This window comes from Periplaneta americana, chromosome 14 (assembly GCF_040183065.1).
Source record: "Periplaneta americana isolate PAMFEO1 chromosome 14, P.americana_PAMFEO1_priV1, whole genome shotgun sequence".
Taxonomy (NCBI): domain Eukaryota; kingdom Metazoa; phylum Arthropoda; class Insecta; order Blattodea; family Blattidae; genus Periplaneta; species Periplaneta americana.
In genome coordinates, this window is record NC_091130.1 from 32,266,924 (window position 1) to 32,291,742 (window position 24,819).

The 24,819-nt window shown below is 35.2% G+C and overlaps 2 protein-coding genes across 2 annotated transcripts; one reads left to right on the forward strand and one right to left on the reverse strand.

The window, feature by feature from the left end:
• Positions 1-106: 106 nt before the first annotated feature.
• Positions 107-13,048, forward strand: Dnaaf4 (Dynein axonemal assembly factor 4). The gene is made up of 8 exons (XM_069845195.1): positions 107-482; positions 577-808; positions 2,179-2,328; positions 3,858-4,075; positions 5,872-5,972; positions 7,047-7,200; positions 8,541-8,776; positions 12,754-13,048. The coding sequence occupies exons 1-7, from the start codon at positions 360-362 to the stop codon at positions 8,763-8,765; spliced, it is 1,203 nt and encodes a 400-aa protein (XP_069701296.1). The 5' UTR covers positions 107-359; the 3' UTR covers positions 8,766-8,776; positions 12,754-13,048.
• A 311-nt stretch (positions 13,049-13,359) lies between these two features.
• On the reverse strand, positions 13,360-24,446 carry LOC138713250 (uncharacterized). The gene is made up of 3 exons (XM_069845196.1): positions 23,965-24,446; positions 21,895-22,106; positions 13,360-18,846 (listed from the first exon to the last, which is right to left on the reverse strand). The coding sequence occupies exons 1-3, from the start codon at positions 24,109-24,111 to the stop codon at positions 18,453-18,455; spliced, it is 753 nt and encodes a 250-aa protein (XP_069701297.1). The 5' UTR covers positions 24,112-24,446; the 3' UTR covers positions 13,360-18,452.
• Positions 24,447-24,819: the final 373 nt, after the last annotated feature.

The window sequence follows — 24,819 nt, forward strand, 5'->3', positions numbered from 1 at the left end:
TCCTTTTACCGGAGCAAGATGGCAGATTGTCAGTTACGTTTATTTTTTTCCAGCAACACTACAAAAATAACTCACATTGTAATAAAATTTTATTATTTTACATGTAATTATAAATGTTAAAGATAACAATAAATAGACACAAGTATTTATAGTAAACAGTAAGGTGAGCAGCTATTTAGGAACTATTTGATAATTTGAATTCAGTAGTGTCAACAACATGGTAGATGTTGCAACGTTTTGAATCTTGAATTATTTCTTCTTGTGACTTAAGTATTTGTAATTCTATTGTTGAAGCATTAACAATTGTAGTAAAAATACCAACAACTGGTACATAACAGGTGTAAGGTAACTGACTTAAAATGCCACTTCTGGTGAAAGATTTTACTTGGAGACAAACTGAAGATACAATTGTGATTAGAGTACCTTTAAATGGGGTGCATAGCAGTAAAGTTGATATAATCTCTTCGGATAACTACATAAAGGTATGTCACGTTCAGCATATTGATAATGAAATCATACGATCTTGTAGTCTATCTATTGTTTGTCTAATTTTACTAATAATATTTTCTTTGACAGGCCCATTTTTATCCTTTTCTGTTTGAAGTTTTCCTGTACTCTTCAGTAAAAGAGTCTGAGAGCAGGTGCACTCTGGCAGACGATGAAATTGTTTTTGAGCTACACAAGTCATTTTGTGGTTTTTGGGATAATCTGGAATCGAATTTGAGTAAAGCAGAAAAAAAAGAAATGCGCGAAATTAATCTAGAAAAAGTTCGAAAAAATGCACATTTGGAGCAGAAAAGAAAGTCAGGTAGGTATGTCATAAAAATAATATATTCTATGTAGTAATAATCTTAAACTATATTATAGTTATTAAAGTACCGGTAATGAACTTTATATAGTTTAGGATCAGGACATGTCAGAAACTTCAAATAATCAATTTAAGAAGTGTTGTGTTATAGACCTAAATGGACTACAGCACATTCTCTTAAAGAAAAATAGGACATTTGATCCAGGGAACATTCGTGTTTGATAGAAGGATAAATCGTTTATTATATTACTTAATTTAAATTGTATTAAAAAAATTAAAATGCGATCATTTTGATACAGAGACCACTCATTTGGTTATAAAAATTATTTTAGGAAATACAGGAAACGAATGCCTATCAAGTTTTCTGTGCATAAGAAGCTATCTTAATCTTACCCGTCCTCGATTTACTCGGAAGTTACTGTAATAACATTATAGCATTATGTCCATCTGGAGAAACTACACTTTCCAATGGTGAATTAATAATTAATTATACAAATCTGTTAATTTAGCTTCCGATATTCTTCATACAAACACAGAAACATTCTCTGTAAGCTACCGTATGTTTCATAGCTTTCGATTATTGTTGTCCAAGCCCCCTTATAGACGAAGTCATTTGTTTTTTATTTCATTACACCGCCTTAGATGGCATTGTTACTGTAATTTTGAAACTCATTTATCTCATTAAATATTAGTCCTATCAAAATTTTGCATGGAATAAAACTTATCGGAAATTATTTTTAAAGAAACTTTTGTTATGTAATATTTTTCATGAAAATTAATAATAAGGGAGATATTTCGATTTATTTAATTCAAGCCCCCTTATAACACCCCTTTTAAATAAAATATTTTGAATGCCATATAGCCTAAATTGTAAGTTACAACGAACGTAATTTATATTCCAATTTTCATATAAATCGGTTCAGCCATTATCGCGTGAAAAGGTAACAAACATCCAGACAGACAGACAGACGGACATACAAACAAAAATTTCAAAAAAGCGATTTTCGGTTTCAGGGCAGTTAATTATATATGTTAGGACCAATTATTTTTGGAAAATCGAAAATTACCAGAAAAATTTCGGCTACAGATTTATTATTATTATTTTTTTTTTTTTTCAGGCAGGTAGTTACTTTTTTTGTTTTTTTGTTTTTTTTTTTTTTTTGCTCAATAAGATTACATTGATTTAAAAAAATAATCCTTGTAGGTATCTTTGAGCTATAAAATGTTCACAGAAAAAAAAGTCTTGCTTTGATCTATTTACATAGTGGCTAGGGTTAGACTTACTTCAGTTTTAAGAGCAATTCTTATAAAAGCTTATGCAATTGAGCCCGAAATTTTTTATATCTAGAAGTTCATGTGCTACATTTCAGCAAAGAAAGCAGAGTTAGATCGAGAGGCTGTCAGGCAGCAAATTGCTCTTGACACTCAGCAGCGCAAAATTATTGAAGAAATTAAAGAAAATGAGAAGAATACTGCAATGAGACAGCTTGAAGAATGGAAAGCTACAAAAGAAGCCAAAGGTAAGGAAATAACTGACAGTTATTTATGAAGTGTATAAAATAATACAGTACGAGGCTACTGATATGCAGTAGATCAGATGGTAGCCAACTGACCTAACGACTTGAGGCTATGTTTGGGTGTGAATTCGAATTCCACCTGGGCTGATTACCTGGTTGGGCTTTATCTAAGTTTTCTCCCACACTGTAAGACAAATGTTAGGTAATTTCATAGCGCATTCTTGGACTAATCCCATCCAACAGGTACAATAAGCCTTTATGCTACGCTGTGTTCAATTAAAAAAAATACATAGCAGCCAATTTAAAATCTTTTGCCTAAACAGCAATTACTTGGAGCTGTGCTTGTGGCTTCCATCATGTGACCCACAAGATACTGTAGTAAAAAAAAAAATAACTTGCACAATCACTCATCATTACCACTAATTGTTACTGCATTAAAAATAAGAATAAAATACATAGCTGTATTTAAAAGTGCTCACCTGCCTTAAAAACATTTGGAAAGAAAGTTCCTTGCCACTCATTGGGTGCAATTATTTTGTCCTGTTCCAGAGTATGAACATTTTTTCTGTACAGTTTTGTCTTCAATACAAGGGAAAAAATTTAGGTCTGGGGAATGATGTGGCCACAGAGGCCTGGTTATTAACCTGTAACCTGTCAGTTTACAGTAAATTTGCTGGCGAACATTCTACACTGTGTTATATTGTTTAAGGTTGGTGAAGACCATAGCTGTATTTAACATTTTTGCTAAGAATGCTGCCCCCTCAACATAAATACCGATCCATGAAAATTTAATCAAAACGAAGGCAAAGAATGATATACAGCAAATAATATTAAATATAACTTTAAATGTCAATAATTAGGTATGTACAGTAGTGGCAAAAAAACCGGACCGACTCTTGTAGCTGATTTCAGAGCCTTGTTCACTCCAGAGCACGATAGACTGGTAACTAAGACTTTCGTGGTTCGAATCCTGCCTGGAAAGAAAACTTTTTTTTGTTCCTTATTCAAATTTATTCCTAATACTTTTCGATTGCATCGATATTTTACTACTTAATTAACTTATTATTCCCAGAACATGAATTTTACCAGCAATCGAAAAGTATTGGGAATAAATTTGAATAAGGAACAAAAAAAAGTTTCCTTCCCAGGCAGGATTCGAACCACGAAAGTCTTAGTTACCAGTCTATTGTGCTCTGGAGTGAACAAGGCACTGAAATCAGCTACAAGGGTCGGTCTGGTTTTTTTTGCCACTACTGTACATTACTTCCAGCAATCACTGGTTTGCGTTTTGCTGAATCTGGAATTTTCGTTTTGTTTCATTCCCTAACTAATGAAATATTTATTGAGCCATACATAACAATACTTTTAAGAACGGTTATAACTATTGAAATAATCTCTAGTCTATTTTGGTCGTTCTCAGGACACCCAAATTTACTTTCGCATGATTTCCTGAATCTACGGAATTTTCTTACTTATTTAATATTTAGTATTGTGAATTATTAGAATAATTTAGATGACTTCAGTGATATCAGTTACAGATTGCACAAAACAGAATGATGTGTCTGCTGAAAAAAAAGTAGTTACTGCCAGAAAAAGCGTATCTTCAATTGAACCTGGTCCTTCAAATAGAGACACTGAAGAAGTGAAGCCAATGCCACTTCCAAGAAATAGTGGCACAATTCAAGTTCACTTCACTCACAGAGCATTTCCTACACCAAAGCGTGAGTCTCAGGTCCCAGAGGAAGAAGAGGTAAATACAACTTTGAGGGGACCCATAGTTTGCAGGCTTCTATGCATTTAATTACGTAAAAGTGAATGTTTGTATAATATAATGTTATCAAACTATTCTTATATATAGTATGAGAGAAGCTGCAATGAGAATTATATTGAGATACATATAGGGTGAACCATAAGTAATGTGTGGTGGATGATTCCTTCAGTAAAGAGAAACAAAGCTCAAATACTGTACCATTTTGCTATGTTTTGAATAGTTTTCCAGAAAAACGTTCATTTTAAAATACTTTAATTACAAGGTCATGTAACGCTGCAATCGGCTGGGAGTGCACATTAAGCCTTAGAAGCCGGAAGACTTATACCACTAATGCACGCAAATGTCTGACTCTTAACCAGGGGTTCGTATACCTGCATAGTCCCGTAAATTCGTGTTGGGTTCGTTAGCTGAGCAGTTTAAGGCGCACAAGATATGTCCAAGCCTGTGGTTTGGCTGTAAACCAACAACACTGATAATTCGTGTTGATAACTGAATATTGTCATTAACCTGAATAATTTGAACTGGTAATGGAAATTATGGGAAAATGACTGAACGGATTTTAATGAATGACCCGTCATTTTTAAGCTTGACATACAAGGATTTTCAGAAAAATAGTAACTTTCAGTGAAGCGTTAATTTTCCTACATAATTTTCCTATTTTCCAAAATCCATCTTTCTTCAGTTTTGAGAACTAATTGCATTTTAGTATAAAACAAAACACACACTACAATAAACAATAGGCTATTACACGAAGGCCATGACCTGCAGGATAGCTGACATATTTAGAGCTCAAATTCAATTGGTTATTAAAAGCTTAAAGACTTACGGACCCACTAAAAATAATTTACAGGTTCGATTCTGCGGTGTGTAGTTTTCTGAGTACAGCTGTGTATTGGATATTAAAATCTACAAAACTTGAGATGGTTTGATCACATTATTACCATTAGAAATGAAATATTATTATAGTTAATGCCATGATGTGGCTTTTTTCATTAATTATAGATATTATTGCTGTATTGACGATATGTAAGTAAATCTAGAGAATATCTTAAACTAGATTTTCATTTCTATAATTTATTAAGTGGCGGCTATATAACTACAAAACTTACGTAAGATAATAATATTGTTATTAAAAATCAAATATTTTTCATAGTTATGAATGAAGTGGGGTTTGGCCTTTTTCATATACTTAATGGCGGTGTGGTGTAGATATTTATATGCGTCATTCTCTTGGCTCGAGAGAGTGCAAAAATTACAGTTCCTAGGAAAGATCAAAAGATATTACTTACTGATAAAATAAGTGTCCTACAAAATTTTGTAGTCTCCCAATCATTTCAGCAAGTTCTCTTAGCAGGATAAAATTATTTTACCCTCTACATTTCAAGCTCTACATGCAGCAGCTATACCAAGATGCTATGCCTAATGTTCGAAAGCATAGCAAACCTGACTTTTTTTTTAACTTTCACCTACAATCCACAACAACCTGAAATAGCTATTGCTTTATTCCCACATGAAAAATCCACTGATTGTCCTGACATTGTTACTTGCGTTTTCGCGTTGAAACTCAAAAACTAAGGTGATAGGTTCAATAAAAAGTATTCAGAAGGAGTATGTTTCATTATTATGGAAGCAAATAACTTTCAAAATGTCTAGTATTCTTCACTGAAAATAAGTCTGGAAAATGTTTATTTGAACGTCTAATGAACTTAGTTTGCAGCATTTGCTGCACAGGCCACTAGTATAATTATAATTCAGTTTAATCAAACTAATTTCAGTGGCTCAAGAAGCAGGCAGAAGCTCGACGGCAAGTTGGTTTCATGGCAGAGGATTTAAGACCTGAGGAATTGGATCCAGTGTGGCTTAAAGATAAGGGAGAGTAAGTTTACAACACTATAATTTCTTATTTTAAATCAATTGTATATTACCATAATGGATGAGTGTTATAATTTTCATTAATACTGTTCTCTGTGATATAAGGTTATTCAAAAGTTGGAAAAGTTTTGAAAGTGTTCTAACTTAAGTTTATAGAAAAATAAAACAGTTCTGTTCATAAGCGAACAGGTATAAACTAATTTCAAAATATTCAGATATTATCGCCGTTATTCTCCACCATCATTAATAAATCTTACATCAAGGAAATGAATATCATTCAGAAGAAAATGTTGCTGAATATCTTCAGTCCTTCTTTTTTACGAGTTTCCACAGTGACGACAAATTGCAATCCTCAATCCATTTTCTGAATTTTCTCAGTGCACTAGAACAATCTCTATTACGTTCATAGTAACAATGAATAAGGCAAATCCGCATTTATAGAACCAAAGCCGTTATTTTTTGGTATGAATTTAAAAAAAATATAGATACACATTAATTCAGTCAAAAAAAGTTTGAATTGTTGTTGTTATTCATGTATTTAATTTTGGTGTTTCAAATAAGTACTTTAGTACGATTCTTGGCATCTCTCACTACATTCCCTACCCGGAGATCCAATTGAGGGACTATTTCTGCAGTGCTTGGGAAAAGTGACATAAGTCAGTTTCCACAAACCTTTTTCGATAATTTGTTGACAACTAACACTGGTTTATGTCGATTTGATTTTTTTCTGTATGAATTATTGTATTGGGAGAAATACTTAAGTATTTTTTTCCAAGCGAGCAGATGTTCCGTAAGTTGTCAATAAATTATCAAAAAAGGTTTGTGTAAACTGACTTGTGTCACTTTTCCCGAGCACTGCAGACTTTACCTCTGGAGAATTTTACACTGAGAGACTCCATGAATCATTTCTCGTGAAAAACAACTGAATAGACTATAGTGGACTTTATGTTGTCAGCAAACAGCTGGATACATTAAGAAGATTGATTGATTGATTGATTGATTGATTGATTTAATTTGCCATAGCAACAAACAACATAGTAATGTAAATTATTTTCAATTATTTTTTGTGTTGTTCCAGTTCGTTTTTCAAAGTTGGTAACTACCTCGGAGCCATTAGTGCATATTCTCATGCTATCCAGCTTGGTAGCAAGATGCCAGCATTGTATTCCAACAGAGCAGCAGCACATATGGCGATTGGAAATCTGCACAAGGCTGTTAATGATTGTTCAACTGTAAGTTCTCTCAGCATTGTATCTTGTCTTTTATGAGTACATTGGTATTGATTGTATGAAAGTGCACTAAGCTTATACTTACAAGGAAAGTGCACACCTTGTGATTACCCGCAGTACGTAGTGCTGAAAGTTTACCTAATTATTGACAGAAAAATTTAGGTTTGTCGCCACTATCTTTTTCCCTTTCCAGGCAAGTATCTTTGGTATATCAAAGCTCAATCACCTGACTGACAGTGGAATGATTTTAAGGTCGAATTCCTTCTAGCTTCTCTGTTTTTTCTCTCTTTCCACTTCTGCTATGTTGTTCGACATTAAGAATGATGGTATTCATGTTTAAACATACAGAGGGTCCGAAAAGTCCCCATCCCCCTATATTATTGATTGCTACTTACATTGTGTATAAACTGAAAGTTTACATGAACAAATTATGTATTCAGTGCATCTTTATATGCACCAGCATGCTGTACACAGAGATCTATGTGCCTCCATGCCCTCCTTGACATGTTGCGGAGCATATCAGGAGTTATGTTTCGAAATGCTTCCTCCACACTTTCGCGCACTTTTTTTATTTGTCTTGTACCGATGTTGAGAGACGTGAGACTTGATTATTCCCCACAATGACTTGTCTGGTGTGGTGAGGTCCGGGCTTCGTGGGAGCCATTTCAATTGAGGCTGGAGATGTTGCTAATCCACGCCCAATCCAGCGGCCTGGAAGTTGTTCATCAAAGAATTCACGCACTTGAATAGCAAAGTGGGCTGGAGTTCCTTCCTGTTGTAACCATACACACTTGATTGCCTTCTCTTTCAGCTGAGGTATTAACCATGTTTGCAACATTCGCAAATAAGAATGTCCATTCACATTCTCTTAAAAAAAATACGATCCGAACACATCTCGTGATCATCCCAGCCCATATCATGACATGAGGCGGATTCTTTTCTAATTTTTGCACATAATGAGGATTTTCTTTCGACCAGAAAACCACATTCCTCCTGTGTGAACTGCGATATATCGCACATTCATCGGAAAATAACACCCTTGTGCGAGACAAGGCATTTGGAAATTGTACCAACAAAGCACGGCAGGCTGCAACTCGCTGCTTCATGTCACAACTGAACTGCTGACAGTGCTCTCGGTGACTTTCACGTTAGGGATACCAATATCACAACTGAAATAACACTGTAGAACCAAATGTAACACTGTGCTCTCTGTACAACAATGGAATACAGGGACTTCTCGGACTCACTATACTTACCCATTCTAACACTAAACCAAATAAAATCAATTAAAGAAACATTTTTGCCATACATCTGGGTTCTGCCAATGTGTAATTTGTTGACAGGCACTAGAACTGTTAACTCCTTGTGTAGAGAAAAATGCTTTGTCCCGTGCTCGTTGCCATGCACGCCGGGGCTCAGCTCTTTGCAAGCTCGGTCTGATGAGGCAAGGTCTGGGGGAGCTGGAGGCTGCTGTTGCTCTGCAGCCCAATGACGATAAGCTGCGAATGGACTTAGAAAAGACCCGGGCTCTGGTCGATTCTTCTCCTCATGAAGAGGAATTAGAGTAGTCAGCCAAGATGTAAGTATGTGAGGGTGATGTTATTTAGGTAGTTGTGATGACTATTTAGAAATAAGTGCATTATGAATATTAATTTGCAATATGGTGATACTTAAAAATTTCTGTGACAAAATCTGTATCTAGGTATTATCAATGTCTCATTATTAATGTAATACCTTATTTATGTAGTTTTGTTGGATGCTTTGCTGTTATTTATGCATAAACTAAGAAAATCTAGATATCACAATTTTATATCTACTGCATATAGTTGGAAAATATGTATAGTTTTCTTAATATTAATAACTTAGTACAGTAAAACTTCTTTTATACTTTTGACACTTACGCGTTTCTTTTTTTTTTTTTTTTTACACTTATTCGTTTTTTACAGAGATCTCGGAAAAATTATTCTACTTTCCACGTTAATTTATTTCAGTTATATGTTTTTCATAGATCAACTATCGACCAGATATTTTGTATTCGACAGATAATGGAGAAAAAATGGGAGTATAAGGGTACAGTGCATCAGTTATTCATAGATTTCAAAAAGGCATATGACTCGGTTAAGAGAGAAGTTTTATATGATATTCTTATCGAATTTGGTATTCCCAAGAAACTAGTTCGATTAATTAAAATGTGTCTCAGTGAAACATACAGCAGAGTTCGTGTAGGTCAGTTTCTATCAGATGCGTTTCCAATTCAATGTGGGCTAAAGCAAGGAGATGCACTATCACCTCTACTTTTTAACTTTGCTGTAGAGTATACCATTAGGAAAGTCCAGGATAACAGAGAGGGTTTGGAATTGAACGGGTTACATCAGCTGCTTCTCTATGCGGATGATGTGAATATGTTAGGAGAAAATCCACAAACCATTAGGGAAAACACGGGAATTTTACTGGAAGCAAGTAAAGAGATAGGTTTGGAAGTAAATCCCGAAAAGACAAAGTATATGATTATGTCTCGTGACCAGAATATTGTACGAAATGGAAATATAAAAATTGGAAATTTATCTTTTGAAGAGGTGGAGAAGTTCAAATATCTGGGAGCAACAGTAACAAATATAAATGATACTCGGGAGGAAATTAAACACAGAATAAATATGGGAAATGGCTGTTATTATTCGGTTGAGAAACTTTTATCATCCAGTCTGCTGTCGAAAAATCTGAAAGTTAGAATTTATAAAACAGTTATATTACCGGTTGTTCTGTATGGTTGTGAAACTTGGACTCTCACTTTGAGAGAGGAACAGAGATTAAGGGTGTTTGAGAATAATGTGCTTAGGAAAATATTTGGGGCTAAGAGGGATGAAGTTACAGGAGAATGGAGAAAGTTACACAACACAGAACTGCACGCATTGTATTCTTCACCTGACATAATTAGGAACATTAAATCCAGACGTTTGAGATGGGCAGGGCATGTAGCACGTATGGGCAAATCCAGAAATGCATATAGAGTGTTAGTTGGGAGACCGGAGGGAAAAAGACCTTTAGGGAGGCCGAGACGTAGATGGGAGGATAATATTAAAATGGATTTGAGGGAGGTGGGATATGATGATAGAGACTGGATTAATCTTGCATAGGATAGGGACCGATGGCGGGCTTATGTGAGGGCGGCAATGAACCTTTGGGTTCCTTAAAAGCCATTGTAAGTAAGTAAATAAGTAAGTAAATCCAGACGTTTGAGATGGGCAGGGCATGTAGCACGTATGGGCGAATCCAGAAATGCATATAGAGTATTAGTTGGGAGACCGGAGGGAAAAAGACCTTTAGGGAGGCCGAGACGTAGGTGGGAGGATAATATTAAAATGGATTTGAGGGAGGTGGGATATGATGATAGAGAATGCATTAATCTTGCTCAGGATAGGGACCAATGGCGGGCTTATGTGAGGGTGGCAATGAACCTCCGGGTTCTTTAAAAGCCAGTAAGTAAGTAAGTAAGTAAGTATACGTTTTTCATTTATTCGTTTTTACATTTATATGGTAGTATTTTTAAATCATGTCATTTGTATGTTCTAAATCAAGTTTGCTCAAAATTACGTTTTCTTTGAAAATGTAAGGACGCGAAAATATAATACATGTTCATTGTTGAGATGCGGCCACTTTGAAATTCGTGCTTCTAACAGTCTTGTATCATGCACTTCCTAGAGACATATTTATGATTGGAAACGAAAACAGAGGCAGCTGATGTTTATGAAATTATAATTGCTTCCTGAATCAGCGTTATGAAAACTTACAAGGCACTCCTAAATGACACATCAGTGTTTGTGTGTGTTAGTTACAGTACAATTTTTTAGTGATGATAGCTCTCATCGCTTGTGGTGAGAGAGAAGACTGCAGTTCCACAGATAGGCAATTCCGAGAAACAGTTGTCAGCTGTCACGTCTAAGCAACTGACAATTAATTTGAAATGGGGCTTTGTCGAAAATTATTTAATGAAAACTTAATTTTATGTGTTTTTATGTGAATATTTGAAAATATGTATTTACATTTTAAAAGTTCAAAATATGTGCTTCTATGTGAAATAAAATTTAAAATACTTGCTCAGATGACCTTGTCCGAAACTTAAAACACAATTACGAGTTTCTAATTAATTGATTAACTAGCAGACTTACTCGTGTTAATTATGTAAGATTTGTGCGGCTTACAGCTGTTTCAGTGCTTCACGCACCATCCTCAGAGCCTACTAGATCACGGCGTCATCTCGAACTTCTCTGCCTGTTATGTGGGTGTGTTTGATTGTTGAAAGGTGTTGAAGAGTGGAGTCAAATAGTGTGTGTGTATATACTGAAATTGATCTGTGTGTTGAGAATTTGATCGGGGTGTGTTTTAGTATGTTTGTATATTTCGTATTGTTCTAGTGTCTTGAGTTTTTTGGTTCTTGGGTTGTATGTGTAGGATTTCCATGTCCGTATTTATGTTATTGTATGTATGGTTAGCATTGGTTATGTGATCGGCACACGTAGATGTATTGTGTCCTCTGGTTATTGCTTTAATGTGTTCTTTGTAGCGTGTTTGGAATGATCTGCCTGTCTGGCCTATGTAGAACTTATCGCAACTATTACATGTGAGTTTGTATACACCTGTGTGGTCGTATTTATTTGTTTGTGTTTTTTGTGTGTTGAGATGTCTTTGTAGTGTGTTTTCTGTTCTGTATGTACGAGTTTCTGTTACAATGCAAATAAAATATTTATTTACCTAAGAATACTAGCCCTAGTTAAAAATTTGAATTCTGTAGACTCAAAGATGACTTAAGTATGAAGTTCTAAATTTCCCTTGCTAAAATTATTGTACTAAATTGACTTAACTTGCTCTTACCATATAGTCTTCAAATGCTATTTTAGATGTTACTAAAATAAATATCATTCCAGTTATACGTTTTTCCTCTCTTACGCATTTTTTTCTTCAGATCCCTATAAAACGTATAAATGAAGTTGTTTACTGTGTGTACCATTCCTTGCACATGTTAATAGTAAAATAAAAATAAGAAAAGAAAGACATTTGCTGTAGTATTCTTGTTTGCTATAGTCGCGACGCTGTTATTCCCGGCATGACTCCTCCACTTTGCTTATGTCTTAGGAAGTGAAGGCTCTATAAAGTCTAGGTAGGTAGTATCGTTCGCCATTTTTGTTCTTTCGTTGTCGAGCTACCATACGAGGAATCTACAACTGTTAAACATTATCATGTCGTAGCTCCTATGATAATAAATCAAACGCACTGTAATTCAGCAAATAATTGAGCGGCAAATAACGTCTTCGTGTGCTTTCTGCGAACGCCAACGAAAGAGCCAAAATGGCGGTCGATTATAGTAAGTATTTATCGAGCCTTAAGAAATAACGTCTTCCTCAGCGAATCACAAGATGCACACGTTTAAATGTAACCGACCTGCAACGCGATTGGCTGCCGGAAATTAGAGTGACGGGACTATAGTTTTTGATAGAACATAGGTATTATTACAATAATAGCATTGTCATTGTTGCCAACCTTTCCTCTTCCTCCTCTTAGAACTGGATGATTGATCTTTACCAGCCCTGCTACTATGTTACCAGTGCATCAGATGTTGACATTTACGAAGAGCAGGATTTTTTAAACATTGTGTATTAAGTTTGCAGTTTGCAATGATATAAAATTGTGCTTGTCAAGAAATGTCAACAGCACAAATGCAGAGGGAAGTCAATATTTTCTGGAGAAAGAACTGTCTACTTTTTAAATCTGTGCTTATATAAGAGATTGTGAATTTTGCTTGTAAGTTAATGGAAATAATTTTGTTTGTAATATGCCAATAAAATCCTGTAGTATGTTGAAAATACCTTTGTGTTTCACTTCTTCGACCACTGCAAACTGATATGGTAGCTATCGAGTTTTTCTTTGTTATGTGCGAACACTGATGTTTGAAATGTGTTCTTAGCATTTTTTTTTTTTTTAATTTTCCGTTGGTATTTTGAGCAATTTAACTGATTTAACCATTTTTTTCTTTTTAGTCTTTAAATTCTTTTAAGGAAGATTTTCCAAAGGAAGAAGTTGATTTCATTCAAACAAGGTGGGATCTTCAAGGTATGAAATATATATATATGTGGTTTTTATTCACATAACTTTTAATTTATTTAGTTTCACTTAAAATCATAGACTGAGTAAAGTGTGAACTTTTTATTAAATCTATTCAATCGTATTTGAAATATAACATAACTATAGTTTTCACCTTTTACTACTAGTTTACTAAGAAGAAGACTAGAGGTTATAAATTATAATAGTAATCTAATATTCTAACTCTCACTTAGAATCATTTGTCATGTTATACATTTTATTGTAAAGTCAGTCTATTTGCATATTTATTAATTATATTGTATTCATAATCAAGTTTTCATTCTATATAATATTACCTGACTGCTTTGATTACTAGGAAGATAGGCTGTGTTTCTTCTATACAGGGTGATTCACGAGGATTTATCGTCACTTACGGAGCTTATTTCCGAAGACATTCTGAGCAAAAAATTCATATAAACATTTGTCCTAATCGCAATATTTTCAAAGTTACATTAATTTGAAGTTGTTAGTAAAATACCTTTTTTGTTTAGTTTTACGGGTAAAAAATTATTACAAATAGAGAATGAACTATTCAGAAGTATCATTTCTTTAATTGACGAGTATTCTGAAGCTAAAAGTGTGTTTTCAATTGCTTTGTATAGTCTACTTTTCAGTTTTTAACTAAAAATTACATAATTCTTACACACTTATCACAAAAATTGTTACAAATTATACGACTTTAGAAACTTGATTCTTTACAGTTTAATTATGCATCCTAATGTACAGTCTTAAAGAATTTACAAAAGTAGTGTGATTTGTAACAATTGTTGTGATAAATGCATAAGAAAATGTAATTTTGTGGTTAAAAATCGAAAAAAAATTCTGTACGAACAAACTATGGAATTCACAACACATTTTTAGCTTCAGAATACTAGCTAATTAAAGAAATGATACTCCTGAATAGTTCATTCTTTATCTGTAATATTCTTTTACCCTTAAAACTCAAGAATAATGGTATTTTATAAACAACATCAAATTAGTGTAATTCTGAAAATATTGAGATTAGGACAAATGTTTATATGACATTTTTTGCTCAGAATGTCTTCGAAAATAAGCTCTGTAAGGGACGGTAAATCCTCGTGAATCACCCTGTATATTTATAAAATAAACTGAAATACTGATATTAGATTTCATACAAGTTTTTTTGTATACTTGGCACAGTCCTTATTACATAATATGCTAAAGTAAAATCGGTCACCTCAACCTTAGTGAATTCTCTAAAGTATGGTTTACTACAGTAATTATTACTGGTAAGTATGAATGATTGAGTATGTCATTTAATGACAAATAAATGAATTTATGTATTATCATATACTGGTACTAATATTTTTTGTAGCTGGTTCTTCCATTAATAATGCAATAACCATAAAGATACTAGATAAGTCTAACTTCGTGTTTTAGTAAGATACACACGAGTGGTAGAGTCACATTTCAACTGCTAATTCCACTTGACAGGAAACTAATAGGTGGGAGAGAGCCATTTTGGTAATAGTAGAGATTTTTTCTTTTTTTTTTTTTTTTTTTCGTATAGAGATTGTCACTAATACTTTTGACTTTACATTGCTCATAGACACTCCATGCTCATATTAAGTAGGCTAATTATTGAAATTTATCTAAATTAAAATTTTAAATGTGAATATTATTCTGTATTGGCACCAATATAATTTATAAAAGTGAAACAAGTTGTGGAATATCACAGTGTGAGAAAAATAAAATATCACAATGCCTTATATTCGCAGTATGTTACTGTAAAAGTAATGCAGTTCTGAAAATTAGTTATTAAAAAAAAAGTTTACTTAGAAAACATTTCAGAGTTAACTGATTGGTGTTGCATGAAAATAAAAACTATTTACTTTAGCAATATTGTAGTTGTCGATATGCATGTGTTGCATCATTCACATAGTGCATTGTGTTTATCACATGACGTTGTTTAACATATAAGCACCGGTAACTAACCCAACCTAACCTAATTTTCGGAGAGTGAGCAGTAGTCTAGAGCATAGCTGGATGGAAGTCACACATAAGATATGAATTTAAAGGATCCTCTCTTGGTGTCTATTCTAGCTATTGTTCATCTTTGTTTTGTTTGTTACGTGTACTGTTTAGTTATTAGTAATTTGGAAATATACTGGTATATAATAATTTGATGGCTGCAAAAGGGTATCTGTCGGATACAGGGGGGAGAGCCATTAATCCTTCCCATTGAAGGCTTTAAGGAACCAACCTGGACAAATACCCAATGTCCCATCCCTACCTTCCCGTGGTGCAGCTGTTAGTAAGCATAATTTTTCGAGCTGAACTAAAGGGAGGGGCTACTCATCCATTAGCACTGGTCAGCTTGATGAGTTAATGACTGAATTTGGTATAATTTTCCTCTATCCAATACCTAATTCCCTCTTTACCCTTTCCTATCCTGTCCTCTGACTGAACTCTTACTTTCTTCGATCCCGACGGCATTAGAGCATTCGAGGCCTAGGGGTTCATTTCCCTTTCCTTCCTCCTCTTTCTACTTTTCTGTTCCTAGTGATGACCTGCTATGGCACTAAAATCGTCCTCCAGTGGCTTAAGGAGGGAAAGCTAGTGATTAACAAGATCTCCCAGCTAGGTCCCGTCGACCAACAGCAGGTGTGGTCCTCCAGACATTCTGGGGTCGTGTGTGAATGAAGTAGCCACCAAAATGTTAAAATATGGTGTTCACTTAAATCGGCTACAACTTGCCATTTAACCGCTCCAATTTTAGATTGGCAACAGGCCATGATTGTTTGGCTAAACACCTGCAGAGAATTGGAATATATCAGTCCCCTAACTGCCCATTGTGCAACTCAAACCAAGAAATGGATTCGGAACACCTCAAAATCTGTGCTTCATTGGCTGGTCATGATAATATCTTTGAAAAATATTGGAGTGCAAGAGGTCAAATGACTTTATTGTCAAACGCCTGGCATTAGAAAACAACAACATAATAATTTGATTCTTCCAATTGTAGAAGTTGTTTGAGAAAATTGTATAATGTATGAAAATTATGTAATGATTTAAAAATGAAACGTTAATTTGATGTCAGAAAACAATTTGGTGTATTATAAACGGAAACAACCTGGTATTTGTTAATTTAGGGTCGAAAGATGGAATATTTTCATTATTAAATCTGCATACTTACCACTACCTATTTTCTTAAAAATAGAGTTCTTTGAGCCATATATTTTAATAAATAAAACAACTTTAAGAAATAGAATTGAAAATGGGGTGTCATTTAAGTTAAGACCCTTTGAGAACAGCCAGTGAATTTGTTGTAAAGCACCTGGTATTAAAATCAGTAAACCAAACAAAATCCTTGTTGGTTGGAAATTTTTGATTCAAGCTTTTATCGATAAGTGTAAAAAGTAAAGCTTTACTATGACTTAAAGTATGCTATCAATTATAAATTGTAATACAAAATAACCAACTTGCAAAATATGTTATAAAAATAGGCCTACTTTATTGCGGTTGGTTAGGAAGATCTTCCTGATAGAAAGTTAGATATATAGACTTGTGTCGTGTTCTGTCACTTTTAATAGATGTTAGGCAGTGATGAATTCAGTGAGTGGCCCTAAAAGAGTGGGGAATATTTCTCACTCTTCTTCCTCAAGTTCAAAATTTCCCTCATTTCTTGTATTTCGAGTATATCAGCTTTTAAGCTATTTATAACAGATTAAGAAAAACACAATTCAAAATTAACGAATCCCTTATTTTCAGCCAAATGTAGACTTCCTGAACAATAATGGCTCTCTCCCACTGATAAGTATAAATTTCTGTACTTACAGAATATTGTGTATTGACATAAACTACTGGATGTTCATTTCATAGTGTGTCATGATGTCACTGTTGTGAGTCACGACTTGAAGCGCATTTCAGCTTTTATGTCAGAGAAGTTGCCTATTAATCAAGGCGTTCAATCTGAACTTGAGAATGTGTACGGTTTAACTTGAACGTCGTAGCAACAGATGGCGGTCTGTACGGTCTGTGTGCTACCATAACCTCTTTCGAACTGTGTTTTGCGCGGGCAAGTCGTACGCAGGGTATTTGTTATCATCGGTTGTGTACAGCAACATTCCACAACACAAAACAAATGCTCTGTGTCCATGTTGACCGTCAAAGTTAATGTCAACAAATACGTAAGTAATCGTCTTAACCCTCTTCCCATATCCCAATAGTAAGGAAAAAACTCATCTCAGTACGTGTTTCCAAACAGTTCACATTCCTGCCACTACCAGCGTTACCGTACATATCGTAAGTAGTCTACTCTTCAGAATGAACGCCGTACTTGCTAGGCAACTTCTCTGGTACATAGGTAATATGCCTCTGCGGAAATGAAGGAAGATTGAATTCTCTAGGCTCATCGGCTAGCCACATGACGGCATACAGCGAGCCATGACACACTTTGAACTGAACACCCAGTATAAATAACTATTAAAGCTAGTAAGGAAATGGTCTAGCAAAAAATAGTGTATCCATCAAATGATGATGATGATGATGATGATATCATCTGAATGAAAGTATATAACATTACCATATTAAAACAATATTCTATGGCGTACTAACTCAGTCCAGCCCTATGTTCCATTCTCCTCTCCTGGAGCAAATAGTATCGAACCGTTACTCTTATTACTACTTCAGAACTGGAAGTGAACAAGTCTCAAATGACATTTTTCTCTTCATAAATCTGCCCAAATATGTTTTGAAAGTGAAGTGCTTCAACTTACAAGTATCCTATGCCTATCAGATGTTATTCAAGTTTGCAATTGCGTATATAAACTTTTAGTCTGCTCTGCTATTTTCAGTGCTTAATAATAAATTATCCAGTGAAATTGTTTAATGTGATTGATTTAGGCTACTTAAAAGGTCAACAATTTGTTCTCTAAAAATAATTTATGGTGTACTTCAGTAATAATACACTATGAGTTAATTTTATCTTCGTGATCAAAACACGTTAACTGTATCAACAAGCAAACAGTTGACTGTTTCATGAAGTGGACATCGTATGAATTTACCCAATTCTTAGAGCCCGGTATTCTAAGGAACATTTGCTGAAAGCATTCACTGCAGAACCATCTGTTTCATTATTAAAATGTGGTTTGCTTGTGTTAGCCCTTTTCTTTTTCAGTCTTTTTATTTCCACTCTTTGGTTTTCCCTTCTTTTTCCTCTTCCCACTTCTTGATCGTTTTTGCTTCTTTTTCTTTTTCTTCTTTCCAGATTTTGTTCTGCCCCTATTGGGTGAAGACCCCCTTCCAGGAGGTCCATCATTTCCAGAGGGATCGATATGGAGTGTCCCAACATCTGTACGTAGGTAGCAGTCGTATAGGAATTCATTGCAACTGATTCCACTGCAAAATTCTTCCCCGCATTCTGCACAGACAGATGCGCGTGTTTCAATGATCCCTGCTCGATTCTTGTTACGATGAATGGGACTCGAACCATTTGTTGATCTCTTCTCCTTTGCTGCAGTCCGCAAATGAAGCTTTCCCATCATGACAAGTCTGTGAAAATTCAAATACAAAAATTATTTCCTGTGGTATCAAATGCCAAATAAAATGTGACACTTTCTAAAATGCCACTACTTCCACTGGAAGTGTCTCCAACTGAGATACTGGATTTTGGTGAAAATGTTGTCAAGACAATTTAGAATTGCTGAGAATTGCTAGAAATACAGTTACTCATTTGACTTTTGAGCCATTCATCCAATACAGCATCTTGAGGAGTGCAACATTATATATTTCTTTTCCGCATAGGCTGATACTGTAAGCCATTTCTCAGCTATGGCTGACTGGATGTGATATGTGACAGGGCAATCCGTGATAGGAAGTCAAGTAAGTGGCAAAAGATCGTACTGCTAACTGTGAAATATCTCGCATTTTCTTCAGTTATAGTCAGCTGATTCCAGTGATGATAATGCCATTATCAAAACTCTAAAAATATAGTGTTTAGAAGTTGTGCACTGCCACCTCTCCTAGTCCCAAGGTAGAAATTTTACACGAAAATTTCTGACCCCGCTGGGAATCAAACCCAGGCCGGCTAGGTTAAAAGGTTATGTTTTATTTAATGATTCTCACAACTGCCAGGGTTATATCAGCATCGCTGGTGTGTCAGAATTTTTATCCCGCAGGAGTTCTTTACTTGCCAGTAAATCTATTGACATGAGTCAGGGCACAAAAGATCAGCATTATACCGACTGAGCCACCCAGGGTGACCCAGGCCGGCTAGTCTGGGGGCAGATGTGTTACCAGGGTACGAATTAAGATTTCTGATAAGGGGGATAGAATCCTAGATAGAGAATACCGTACATAAAACTTTTATTATTATTATTATTATTATTATTATTATTATTATTATTATTATTATTATTGTTATTATTATTATTATTATTATTATTATTACAGCTAAACGCTTGGTCCCGCTAAGTTGCTTGTTTTGCATCTTGATCATAATAATTATATCCATGAGCAAGTTTAAGGTAAGATGTATAATTCCTAAGTTATTGATTGTTGTCAGCTTGCCGGTGATGATAATACATCAATATTATTTTCTTTGCTTACTTTATAAAGTATAATTATATTAAAGCAATTATATTTTGTGAGGGGGATAGTTATCCCTGGCAGGGATGTTAATATGAATTTATGAGAGGGAGATAACTTTCCAATAGGGGGGAAATCCCTCCCCATCCCCCCCCCACCGTTAATTCGCACCCTGCGTGTTACCACAGAGTTAACTCGACAGACAAACTGTAAAAATGTTGTTTTTGAGGAAAAGAAATGTGGTACGAAAACTTAAAATACGAGGAGCATCCAGAAAGTAAGTTTCCCTAGTAAAAAAAAAAAAAGAACACACACTTTCAGGAAAACATTTATTGGCAACAGGTACAGCAATCTTTCAGCTATTTTTCAACAGAGCCACCATCAGAATTGAGACACTTGTCGTATCGTGGGATCAACTTTTGTATCCCTCTGTCATAGAACTCTGCCGCCTGTGAATGGAACCAGCATGTGACAGACGTCTTCAGCTCTTCGTCGTTGTCAAAACGCTCACCGGAGGACAGGAATTTCATGAGGTGCAAGAAAACGTGAAAATCGCTGGGAGCAAGATCAGGACTGTAGGGTGGATGATCAAACAACTCCCAACCAAATTCCGTCAAAACAGCTGCTGTGCGCCGAGCCGTATGTGGACGAGCATTGTCATGGAGGAGCACAACACCTGCAGTAAGCATTCCACGCCTCTTGTTTTGAATGGTACGTCGCAATTTTCGCAGTGTTTCACAGTAATGGTCAGCGTTCACTGTTTCACCTCTTGGAAGGAAGTCAATGAGCAGAATGCCCTTCCTGTCCCAGAACACCGTGCACATCACTTTCCGTACCGACAGTGTCTGTTTGAATTTCGTCCTGACCAGAGATCCACTATGCCACCAATGCATTGACTGCTGCTTGGTTTCCGGGGTGAAGTGCGAAATCCAAGTCTCATCGCCCGTGACGATTCTGTCGAGGAACTCGTCGCTGTCATCGTGATACCGTTGCAAAAATGTCAGTGCTGCTCCTAAATGTTGCATTTTGTGTTCGGGTGTCAGGTTTTTCGGCACCCACCTGGCACACACTTTTTTGAACAGCAGGTGCTTAGTGACAATTTCATGCAACAAGGATCGCGATATCTGCGGAAAATGGCTGCTCAGCTCCGTAATCGTGAAGCGACGGTTCTCCAGGATGCACTGTCGCACCAGCTCAACACGATCATCATTGATGAGGGACGGTCGCCCACTGTGCTCTTCATCATGGAGACTTTGACGACCTTCGGAAAACTGCCTACATCAGCGACGCACCATCTGCTTACTCATGATGTTCGGCCCATAGACCTGACAGAGCTGCCAATGAATTTCAATTGGCGCAATGCTTTGTGCATTAAAGAACTTTATCACCGACCGAACCTCGCAGGCAGCGGGAGAAGGAATAAGAGCTTTATTTCGGACCACTGCTGCCACGCTACTGGCACCAGGCAGGACCTGTCCGGCTGGCATATGATTGATACGTCATAGATCTGTTACGCATGGGCAATTGACACGGCTAATTACGTTTACTTTCAAGGGGAAAAAATCGGGAAACTTACTTTCTGGATGCGCCTCGTATTTCATTCAATTAAATTGTTAAGGTTAGTTTGGTTCATGATTTCAGTCATTGCAGATTTAAGTAATAAAGTAACAGAGTGAACTAAATAATATATTATTAACTCCAGAAGATCAACTTACTTTTGTTTTCTCATTTAAAATAAATTTATTATATTTCATTTGATATTAATTTACTAGTTTTATTTCAAAGCAAGTAACACATTCTATTTTTACCCAGTGTTTTTAAAGTTATAATAAATCACATTCATAACAATTTTATTGAATGATGCATAAAACCTAATATTAGTGATACTTAATTTTTAATTTGTTGGTTGGGAGAAGAAGACGTCCAAGCATGGCTAGTCTAGGATTGCAGCGTCTTAGAAACCTCCCATTTAAGATACAGTTACTGGTACCATAATTTTCAATGAATACTGACCTGGAAAACATTTCTTCCTCCAGCTTGGATTTCGGACGGACTGAAGTGAGCATTTTCCAATCTATTGCAACAGGATTGAGATCCTCAAGAGCTACCCCACGCATATCAGGTGGAATAGGATTAGCATATGCATAATCAGGTTGCTTGCTTTCTCGCTTTGGTGGCCGGAAACTGAAGTCCTTGTCACGCACTTTCACGTCATCTTGGCGTACCTGTTCAAAAACGATTACAAACACTATTTTTTATTTTCCCCTTAGAGGAAAAAAATTGCGATGCTGAAAAAAAATAGAGTTAAAGATTTTGCGCGGAAATCTAGAGTATGTTTTCTGGATCACCATGCTGGAAACTGGATGCTCTGGTCACATAAAGGAGCTCTGAGTACCACAGATAAAAGAATTAGAGATTACAAGAGCCTTACAAAAATAATTTTGACAACTCTTTAAATACCACGACCCCTTACAGTCTTAATAAAAAAAAAATCTAAACATTTTTGTAATCAGATTTGAACTAAATCTATTTGGGGTATGAAAATATACCTTCTTCAATTCTGTAAGTGAAATAGCCATTTTCTTGGAAAATTTTCATGATTTTCATTGGAGTCTCCCCTTAAACTTAACAGTAACAGACCAAAATATGTAGTTTAAGGTGATTTTACGTATTTAGAATTGTCACACTTCTCGGATTTTGTAAGATTATCTCAGAAATGTTTTGTATTTTTTATTCCTGAATATTGACTCTGGGATGTTATATTTTACTGCATCGAAGATCATGAAAAGCCACTTGTGTCTACGATACTGGTATGTTCATATTACTGTTAAAAGTATATGTTTTAAATAGTAATAATCCTGCCAAATTGTAAAGGACAACATATACAGGGTGATTCATGAGGATTTACCGTCCTTTACAGAGCTTATTTCCGAAGACATTCTGAGCAAAAAATGTCACATAAACATGGGTCCTATTCTCAATATTTACAGAGTTACGTTTCGTTATTGGAACGCATTGCTGTGAACGCGTGATCTTGGTCAGCATGCAGTCAGCAGCCAGCGCGTGCTACGGAAATCAAAGATAGCCGTATGCAGTTATGTAGAGCGACGAGTGCCGTTCAGAAGTGTGCGGCCAAGTGTACTCAAGCGTACGGCGACATTTTTTAAAATGCGTTGTAAACTCTTCAAGACTGTAAATTAGGATGCAAAATTGAGTTAAAAATAATTAAGTCGGTGATTTGTAATAATTGTTGTGATAAGTGCATAAGAATAATGTTATTTTCTAGTTAAAAATAGAAAAAGATGTCTGTACGAAGCAACTAAGGAGTTCACAGCACATTTTTAGCTTCACAATACTTGCCAGTTAAGGACATGATACTTCTGAATGGTTCATTCTCTATTTGTATTATTCTTTTACCTTCAAACTAAAGAAAAAACGTATTTTACGAACAATTTTAAATTAGTGTAACTCTGAAAATATTGAGAATAGGAACTATTTTATATAACATTTTTTGCTCAAAATGTCTTCAGAAATAAGCTCCGTAAAGGACGGTAAATCCTCGTGAATCACCCCATATAATTTCATTTCTATAAAAACTCCGTATTGTTATTAATAAGCATTAATTAATACGTATATGGAAAAAGAAGCGGACATTCTGAAATTCCACATTTAATTTTGAACCTTTACATTAAATTTTCATAATAATTTACAAATAGCTGCTACAGTGGTCTAGTGGCTAGAGTGCTGGGTTTATAATCCTGAGGACCCGGGTTCGATCCTCAGCGTAACCGCGATTTATAACTTGTGTTGGGCAAGTCTGTGGTCCAGGTAACACAGGGGTTTTCTGTGGGAGCTTCGGTTCCCCTGTGGCATCCCAACAAATCTCCATCATCATCATCATCATCATCATCTTATCAAGGGTGTAGCGTAGACCAGCCTGCTATGGTATAACCTGGACGACGACTCTGTCGGTAAATTGGTCTACACTACTGGCTTCATACAGGGTGAATGACGTAAAGTCAAGTACCCACCATTAGTTAATAATAATAATAATAATAATAATAATTTACAAACCATTCTCACCTTTTCTGGTCTTATTTTGTATTCAGGAACTTTTTCAAGCAGTCTGCGAAATTCTTCTTTTGTCTGAACAACACTTCGTGATAAATCTAGTACTTGTGGAGCTTCTTTCTTCTTTCCTAGTAAGTCTTCCAATTTAATTCCTGCCATTATGCCACGAAATTTATTCTGCACAGTCTGTTTCACTTCTAATATTCAGTCTTCTTTGAATATTAAACTAACTTGCTTGAAGTGACAAGAGTTGGAGTTAAAAGTCTTATTGTCAGTTAATAGAGGTAGCAAATTCGTTCACATTTATCAAACTGTATAAATAACTTCTTGAAACGTTATCGAGTTGATTGATATTAATTTTGCTTGTCTCTTCACAATTATTCTGACATAGATTTCAGTCTGAGCTTTCATAACTGTCCACTCTATTACTTAAAAAATAAATGAGTTGAAGATAATGTAAGAGTATATAACCGAATGTTTGTTTTGTTGTTCAATGATTTTCTTCCAACCAAATAGAACACTACCTGTAAGAAGAAATAAGTGTGAGTATAATTATGAGAAAAAGAAAATATTTTCTTATATTGAAGTCATGAACAATGTGGAAAATGAAGACAACTTAACTTGAAAGTATCTAGACTAATGGATTTATTTTAGTTATGGAACCATTTCTTTTTGTATGGTACAAGATCTTTTAGAATTATGGTACGAGCTTATATGTCCTACATAGATTATTGTTCTCGTAAGTTTCCTCTTTCCTTTATAAGTGGAGCAATATGAAACTAAAAATAAGCACACAGCAAATGCTTAAGAGACATTCTGATAAAGAAAAAACGTCAAAATTGTAGGGATTTTTTTTTTCCCCACTTA